Source organism: Elephantulus edwardii, unplaced genomic scaffold (genome assembly GCF_000299155.1).
Source record: "Elephantulus edwardii isolate Elephantulus edwardi_28Jun2011 unplaced genomic scaffold, EleEdw1.0 scaffold00006, whole genome shotgun sequence".
Taxonomy (NCBI): Eukaryota; Metazoa; Chordata; class Mammalia; order Macroscelidea; family Macroscelididae; genus Elephantulus; species Elephantulus edwardii.
The window spans coordinates 28,442,644-28,451,728 of NW_006399756.1; the positions used below are offsets into that span (position 1 = coordinate 28,442,644).

Here is a 9,085-nt window from a genome sequence, read left to right on the forward strand (position 1 = left end):
GTTCTTAACTGTTGGAATGCTTTCACATTTCAGTTTGGCCATGACATTGAGGATTTTCCTAGGTCAGAACAGTAACCCACATAGTTGTTGTTGTTGTTAGGTGCTTTCCTAGTTAGACAGCTCTGACTAATTGTGATCCCATCACCAGAACCAGCTTTGCAGAGCCTGCACCCCCTTCCCAGCCATGGCCATCCTTCTTATTGGGGTACTTTCTCTCCTTTGCTGTCCCTCTACTTTCAGTATCCCAGGCTGAGGGAACAGCACTACTGTTACCAAGTGGATGTTGAGTCCAGAGAAAGTGAGAACATACATGAAAGAAAAATTCTTCAGGGGTAGAAAATTCCATTTAAAACATAAATTGAAACATTGTTTGCCAAAAGAGGAAAGTTTGTATATCTGGGAAAGTTTAGTACTTAAATGTGTGATGTAGGATTAAAGAATGATCTTCGGAGTCTCCTAATGGACCTTCGGTGGACTTGTGGTAAGGAGACTAGCAGATCCTTTGCTTCTTGATTGGCAAGGCAGAAATTTCTCTCCAGCCAATATCTTTAAAATTGCTCCAACTAAAGCTTCTTTGTTTCTCCTTTTTCTTGATAATGTATCTGAAATACATCAAAGCAATGGTGTATTTTCAGTTTTGGTGATTAAAGAGCTGGTTTCCTTCATCATATCAGGAATTCTGTCAGAAGGTGAAGTAGGTGAAACTAAAATCATCTTCCCATTAGAATTTCCTTAGTATTTGCTACATATGTAGATTTGAGGCTTCAGGTTGTTCTTGCAGCTTGACATTTACATGAGTTTGGTTTTGGTTTTAATTCTCAAGATGATAGGTAGAAAACAATTTAAAGTACTTGAGCCAACTTTTATGTTGTGAGAATAATGTGTCACTGCCAGATATAAGCACAACAGCAATTTAAAATGTTGCTAAAATTTCTTTTCTGGACTAAGGACAGTGTCATTAAAGAAAGGACAAAGGAAACAAAGAGGTAAGAGGAAGAACCCCATCACAATTCACAGCCTTTTCCAGTCTTAATGTAAATGTGACTATTCCTTCATCCTTCTTTGGCACCAAACCAATTAATTCAGAATTAATGAGGAAAATGGACACTTAGATATGCATGCATGCTGACGTATATGTTCTATTGGCAACAAGAGAGTGATAGGTATTTCTGAATGTAAAATGTAAGTAATTCCTTCCTAATAGCATATCATAGATAGTAACACAGGAAGAGAGCAGCACTTTGATCAGAATACTGAGGGTATTCTGAAGGTGAAATCTTTGCTAAAATCGTAAAAGTTAGAGTTCTATCCTAAAATAAGTTCTGGTCATTCTCTGTGACCCTGTGATCCTAAGTGCAGTAGCAGTATCCAATATTTAGAAGTTCATCAGTAAGCTGAGTGTCACTTTTCCCTCAAGATACTGTGTTGCTTCTACCAACTTATTTTTCCTCTCCCACACTCTGAAAAATATCAGTATACTATTTCATCAAATAAAATTACTACTCATCCCTTAATAACACCAAATGTCCAACAGTGTTCAAATTTCACTGACATTTACAATTAGTTCTTTTTTCAGTTTGGTTTTTTTTTTTTTTACAGTTCATCATTAGCTCTTTAAGTTCTTGCTAATGCTGATTCACTCCAGTTTTAGGGACACTAGAACTAGCTGAGGGAATGAAGTCAGTGTATTTATTTAACACTGTCACTTGCAATGTGACTTTCAAGCAGTTGATTGGCTTGGTGACAAGGGTAAAGAGGAGGTAACTTATAGAAATAGTTGCACACTCACTTATGATTTTTTATTTATTTTTGTGTATATACCATCAAATCTGATCTGACTGGTATAGAAGGAGATTGCCTCCCCTTCTCCAGCAGAGCATCTGGTGGATTTGAACCACATACTTCTAGGATTGCAGTGCAGCTTCTTGCCACTAGGCCACCAAAACTCCCTCACTTACAGATATTTTAAGAGTTAAGGATGTACTTTGTACCAAGCTAGGTGTTCTGAAGAAACAGACACTGCAAGGGGAAAAGATTTGTTAAATAGTTGTTGGAATACCTAATATCTGTTCACTATCTGCAGAAGCCAAACAGAAACAAATTAATTTGAAAATTAGAGTAGGAGGTAGCCTGAAAGCACTTTGGGGACTCTAGTAGGTGCACTTGGGCTTGCCTGGCCCAGTGGCCCACTGCTTCTCATTCCAAGTCACTTGTCCCCATGCTGGAGCAGCACAGACCCAAGGTCTCCAGGTCTTCTGAGTTTTCTAGCAAAGTGAAAAATACTGGCTTTCATATGCAATATTCAATTTTTCAAAAATTTTTTTATTTTTATTATTTTTACATGTATCGTCAAATCAGATCTGACTGGTACAGGAGGAGATTGCCCCCTCCTTCTCCAGTAGAGCATCTGGTGGATTTGAACCACGTACCTCTGGGATCTCATTCCATCGGCAGCATCAGGATGGATGGTGAAGAGATTGAGATTGTACACAGCTTTAGTTTGCTTGGCTCCATAGTCAACAGTCTTGGCACCAGCAGCCAGGAAATTAAAAGGTGCATTGCCATGGGAAAGTCTGCTGTTAGGGACCTCTCCAAAGTGCTGAAGGGCAGTGGTGTCTCTCTGGATACTAAGGTGCATCTGATACAGGCCATGGTCTTCACAATCACCTGTTATGCATCAGAGAGTTGGACAATGACCAAGGAGGATAGAAGGAGAACTGATGCCTTTGAGCTGTGGTGCTGGAGAAGAGTACTGAGAATACCATGGACTGCTAGGAAAACAAATAGATTTGTCCTGGAGAGGGTTAAACCGGGTGGCTCCTTGGAGGCAAGGATTCTGAGGCTCCGTCTAACTTACTTCGGACATGTAGTGAGGAGAGACCGGTCCTTAGAGAGGGACATCATGCTTGGGAGGGTGGAGGGACGGCGCAGGAGAGGAAGGCCCTCTATGAGGTGGATTGATTCAGTGACTGGGATAATTGGGATGGGAGTGTCAGAGACAGTGCGATTGGCACAGGACAGAGCGGAGTTTAGGGCTGTTGTACATAGGGTCGCTATGAGTCGCAGGCGACTCGACGGCACATAACAACAACCACCTCTGGGATTGCAGTGCAGCGTCTTGCCATTAGGCCACCAGAGCTCCCTTGCAATATTCAATTTTTAACTGTTGGGAGTTAATTTAAAAGTATTTATGGTCTAGAGAGGTAAAGCTGGTCATTATTTGCCTAAGGCTGGGAGATTTGTAGGGGGGTTGAGAGGTGACTATTTAAGGGTTTCTTTTGGAAGTGATGAAAAAGTTCTGAAGTTATGGCAAGAGCTGAAAAACTCTGACTATACTGAAAACAATGAAGTATATATTTGAATAGGTAAAATGTATTATATGTGAATGATATCTCAACACAGCTGTTTTGAAAGGAATATTATATGGGCCAAATAAAATGTCTTTGGGCCAGAATGGGCCCAATCAGTTAATACTCTGTGGCCTAGAATCTGTAGACACATCCATGTCGGCATCTTTCCCCCACTTTTAAAATGGGAGACAACCAGCCTCCTTCCCAGCATGGGCAGGATTAGACAGCGGTACTTAGTATTAAAGTTTCCCAATCCACAAGGCTTCATAGCCAGTAGGCATTTCGAGTACCTTGTTGAGGTTTTGTTCTTTGCTTGCAACAGAGCTGTCAGTGGTGGCTGGCGCAAACTTGAAGCTTTAAAAATCAAATATGTAAGGAGACCACTTTTTCATGAAGCCTACTACAGGCATTTGTTTATTTGCCTTTGCCTATTTAAAACAAAAAGATTGGCAGTTCATTTGCCAGGTACCCAGTTCCTAATTATAATACTATTCAAGAAATTGGCATGGTCCTTTTGTTTGCTCTCATGGTTTGGCTTGAGCAGAATAGGTGCAGCTCAGCCACCTTCCCTCTTCCCACCCATTTCTCACCTTAGTCCTAGCCTGGTGGGCGAGCTCTGGGACAGTAGAGACAAGCTGTATCTGGTTCCACCTTGTGCATCACTCCCCACACTGCCTTTCCCTTTCCTGCACCACCTCTGCCTTGGGCTTCTGGCATTCCAGCTGCTTCTTAGGTTCCATACATTGAGTTTTGTCTGCCAGTCACTGTAGTGGATTTTCATTTTAGTCAGCCAGCCTGTGTTGCGTACTCAGTGAATACCACATACTGCTGGTATCTCTGACCTCAAGGAACTTGGACCTTGGACAAAAATGCAGGGGGGAGTGTTTGCATTATAATACAGAATAAAATGCATGCTACCTAATAGTACAGGTAATGTGACATAGAAGGAAGAGAATAATTACAACTGGAGATTATTCTGCAGAAGGAAGGTAGTAATATTGGAACTGGGCCTGTTGAGCCCTCTTGTTGAGGAAAACAGAAAGGAGTTTGGCATCTTAATCTTCCTTGTAGCCCTGACTCCATCTAGATCTTTTTCTAACCAGCTGAAAATCAGATCACTAGAAAAAGCACCTCTTAAAATTATCTAGGATCAGAAAAATAGAACTTATCTCTACTTTTCTGGTTTCCCACCACTGCCAGGAGATCCAGTTAATCCACCTGAGTTACCACACCCAGATGAAGGCAGTGAGCAATCCTGGAGTCCTGAGTTGACAAGTTCCCAGAATTCTCATGTTCACTGCATTTCTCATCCATCCCGATGTGCCAGAGCCGTAGTGTTTGCAATAGGATAGTTATAGTTCTCCCTGTTTCTCAGGCTTCCAGCTTACTTTACTTTTACTTTCCAGCTGGATTTTTTTTTGTCTCAAAACTCTAGATTTGAAAAATCATGGTGTGGAAAGGGCAGCCAGGTCACAGTGGCCAGCACAATGGACATCCAGGGGCAAGCAGGTTTCAGACACAATTTAATGCTCTGTCCATTAATACATCACAGCCATTTTCAGGAACATACAAAGTCTTTAAGCCACATTGTGATATTTCCCAATGTCCATCTTGAGGGCTCTAGCCATTCCAGATGTGGGCGCTGAGGTAGGAGGGGCCAGCACCACTATCTACCAAAGGAAATGGTAGTGGGCAGCTCCATCAGTTGTCCTTCTTGGATGTGCCATTGACGTAGAGCACTTAGTCCAGTATCAGCCTCCAGTCAGTGGCCCACATGAGCCCCACAGAGCCCATCACACCCCACATGCTCACTGTGGGTAGCCAGTATTTGGCCAGCTCTCAGTAACATGGGCCTAGGAACCTGGTCAGCACAGCTGCCCTTTTTTGAAGTTCTTTGCTGTACAGATCAGGACAATGACTTTGCACATTATCTCCTGATTTCTCTCTCTTCTATTTCTCCCTTGGAGAACTGAACTGGTCTGCTCTGCTTCTCCCCCATACCACTTATCTTTTAGTAACACCTCACTTTGTTCCCACAGTCTCTGTCTTGCTAGAGTCAGGCACTAGAGTCCTATTTTTCCCTCTGTAATAAGGGCAGGAATAAGAGATACCAGGAGGGAATAAGGAGTGTTGTGGGATATCTTTATAGCAGAGATGACCTTGACTATTTAACATCTCCTGATGTGTTTACAGCTCACTTTGTGGGTTCTGGAATTACCACCCTTGGCTCCAACACAAGTAGTCAAAAGGTTTGGTGCCCCAGCTGCACATGCAACTACAAACCAAGATTGAACACAAAGGCCAGCACATCAGGTGTGGTAGTTGGAGAATTAAAAAGGTAGAGAACAGGGTGTGTCTTGCAGGCAATGTGTAGCCTTGACATCTGTCCTGCACAGCTTCTAAAGTCATTATTTACTTGGCTGGGCCCTGATCAGAGGTGCTGGTGAGAGAAGCCAGACTTAGCAATTACTCAAGCATCAAAATTGCTACCTTAGTCTCTTCTCCTACCCTCAGACAAAGTTGGAGAGCTTCTCTGCTTTTTATCATCTGAGAGCAGCTAATAGAACAGCTCTGTGCCTAGAGTAAGTCCCAGACAACATGTTTCATCAGAGTCAGATGCTCATGGTAGCTTCAGTCCTAGAGCCTGGAGGGCAGGGAGAGTTCAAGCTAGAGCTGAGAAAATGGGTTATTAGCCTGGCAGAAAGAAAGAAGCACACTTTGTTCCTACCTTGATCACCTCCCTAAAATTGGCTGTTTTGAGGCCTCTGAGCATGTTGCTAGGAGAAGCTATTCTTTGTAGAGGGACATGATGCTCAGGAGGGTTGAGGGTTGCCAAAGAAGAAGACGACCCTCGACCAGAGGAATTGACACAGTGACTGCCGCAGTGGGTTCTTGTGTGTCAGGAAGTGTGAGCATGGCACAGGACAGAACAAGATTCAGATCTGTTGTTCATAGGGTTGCTAAGAATCTTATTCAACTTGACGATACATAACAACAACACTTTTCCCACATTTTATCACTTTTCCTTCCCATTATTGCTGTTTTTTTTAATATTAACATTAACCCTGAAAGTTAAACATGTTAAATGAGGAAAAGTCAAAGGATGCAGAAAAATCAAAGGGTACTTTGCATTTATGTTCAAAGTTCTCACCACCATCTCCAGGCCTATCTTTTTCCCATTTGGCGTGTATGCACTGTTTTCTATTCTCAAATTTCTAGGAAAAAATCTTTCTTTAATTTTTTTTTCCACAGATACTGTTCTATTATTATAGAATCTCTTATTTTTGTAATAAACTCTCTCTTTCTCTCCTCAGGGATCCGGTGTGATTAAAGCTGGTTTTGCTGGTGATCAGATCCCCAAATACTGCTTTCCAAACTAGTAAGTTGTTCAGTGACTTACTCAGAAGTATGAGAGAGCTGTTAAATTTGTTATGGGAGAAAGAATTTCTTATTTGGGTTGACCTTGGTAGTAAAGGGCATATAGGAACTAGCTTTTGGAGTAAGCAAAAGAAACTATTGTAAACGTAGTGTAGTCTGAGAGGCAAGAGCCTCTTTTTTTTGGAAAAAAAAAGTAATTAAAAAAATCAGGAAAGGAGTGTGTCAGGGATGTGTCCTGTCTCTGTACCTTTTCAGTATATATGCGGAGCAAATAATTCAGAAGGCTGGACTTTATGAGGAGGAATGTGGCATCAGGTTTGGAGGAAGACTCCTCAACAACCTATGTTATGCAGATGACACAGTTTTGCTTGCAGGAACTCAGGAGAGTCTAAAGCATTTGCTGCAGAAAATCAAGGACTGCAGTCTTCAGTATGGTTTGAAGCTCAATATCAAGATGACAAAGATTCTCACCACTGAGCCAATTGGCAGTACCATAATAGATGGAGAAGAGATTGAGGTTGTTAACAATTTAAGCTTACTAGGCTCCACAATTAACACTTTTGGCACCAGCAGTCAAGAAATCAAAAGATTATTTGCTCTGGAGAAGGTTGCTGTCACGGACTTCTCAAAAGTGCTGAAGAGCAAAAATGTCAGTCTGGAGTCCAAGATATGCCTGTGGTCTTCAGACCGTGGTCTTCGCAATTACTTTCTATGTATCAGAGAGCTGGACAGTGACCAAAGACGACAGAAAAATTGATGCCTTTGAGTTGTGGTGATAGAGAAGAGCATTGAATATACCATAGACTGCCAAAAGAACAAACAGGTTTATCCTGGAGAGGGTGAAACCTTGGAGGCTACTCCTTGGCGGCAAGGATTTTGAAGCTCTGTCTCACATACTATGGGCATGTGGCCAGGAGGGACCAGTCCCTGGAGAAGGACTTCATGCTTGGAAGAGTGGAGGGACAGTGCAGGAGAAGATGACCCCAGATGAGATGGATTGACACAGTAACTGGGTTAATGGGGGTAGGTGTGTTGGAGACAGTGAGACTGACTGAGGATACAGCAGAGTTAAGAGCTATTATATCTAGACTTGCTATGAGTCACAGGTGACTCGATGGCACATATCAACAATAACAATTTTATCTGAATGCCCCAAATGTAATCATTACTGAGAAATTCCTTTGGATGATTGCCTCTTTGGATTATAATTCTTTTATCAAACAGAATGGAACTTAAGCTATGCTCTACCTGAGCATCTTAGAATATGTTTTTCAGAGCTTTCCCCCTAAGGTGGAAGTATTGGGGACAGTAGAATGGCACAAGTAGGTCCCTGAGGAATGGGCTGAAAGTGGGAGAAAAAAGAAGACATTTATCCAATCCAGCTCTATTTCCCAGCAGAAATCCTGGGAAATGAAATCAAAACGAAGAATTTTTTTTTTTTTTGAGAAGAAAGACAAGCTCATTTATTATGGCTTCTCAAGAACAATGAATACTTGAGTACTGCATAGGGAAAGCTCTAAATCAGGGCTTCTGACTTTATCCTTTATGCTTTTCTTGGATATTTTCTCCATCAATTTCTGCTTGCCATCTTTAAATTTTCCTTATGTAACTAGCTTTTAAGTCAAGTCTCCTACTTCTTGCCTAAACAACTGCGAGTTTAGTCTAGTCATTCCACTGTCTAGTCTGTCCTAACTTAAGCAGAAGAATTCTCCAAGATTCTATAGAAAGTCTTAAAGCTCTGTTTTAAAAAAAAGTGACTTTGCAAAATCTATTAAACACAAACTTCCTAGTCTAGGAATAAAACTCTGTATACTGTTATTAGGTGCTGTTGAGTCGGGTATGACTCATAGTGACCCTATGAGCAGCAGATCTGAACCCTGTCCTATCCTGTGCCATCCTCACAATTTTAGACACTCTCAAGCCCATTACTGCAGTCACTGTATCAGTCTACCTGATTGAGGGTTTCCCTCTCTTTGCTGTCCTTCCATCTCACCAAGCATGATGTCCCTCTCCAAGGAATAGCCTCACCTAGCAAGATGCCCTAAGTATGTGAGATGAAGGTTCATCATCCTTGCCTTTGAAGAACACTCTAGAATTTTTTTTTAAGTAAATCATTCTTTTAAAAAATCTTGTTTTCTCTCTTTTGGTCTTATAATACATTGATGAAGGAAAAGAGCTAGAAGTATCAGAGCCACTAAAATGTGTCTTACTATAAGATAATACAAATATACTAAAACCAAGAATTTAAAGTAACTATTATATTGCTCATTATTTATTTTTAAAATTTCTTTAAATTTTATTTTATTAATTGTAATGAACATTTACAGAGATTTTGGATTTCCATTCATTCATTGTTG

General features: G+C 41.2%; 1 protein-coding gene and 1 pseudogene across 3 annotated transcripts in view; one reads left to right on the plus strand and one right to left on the minus strand.

The window, feature by feature from the left end:
- ACTR1A (ARP1 actin-related protein 1 homolog A, centractin alpha (yeast)) overlaps window positions 1-9,085 on the plus strand; it is a 19,752-nt gene that overhangs the window by 2,852 nt on the left and 7,815 nt on the right. For 2 of the 3 annotated variants that reach the window (XM_006879980.1, XM_006879978.1), the window contains exon 2: window positions 6,665-6,729. The exons of the other annotated variant lie outside the window; for it this stretch is intronic. Coding sequence is in view for 1 of the 2 variants with exons in the window: in XM_006879978.1 (XP_006880040.1) it covers window positions 6,665-6,729 (65 nt within the window). In the remaining variant the exon portion in view is untranslated. The remainder of the gene's footprint in view (window positions 1-6,664; window positions 6,730-9,085) is intronic. 3 annotated transcript variants of the gene reach the window in all.
- Window positions 5,052-6,123, minus strand: LOC102863143 (annotated as a pseudogene).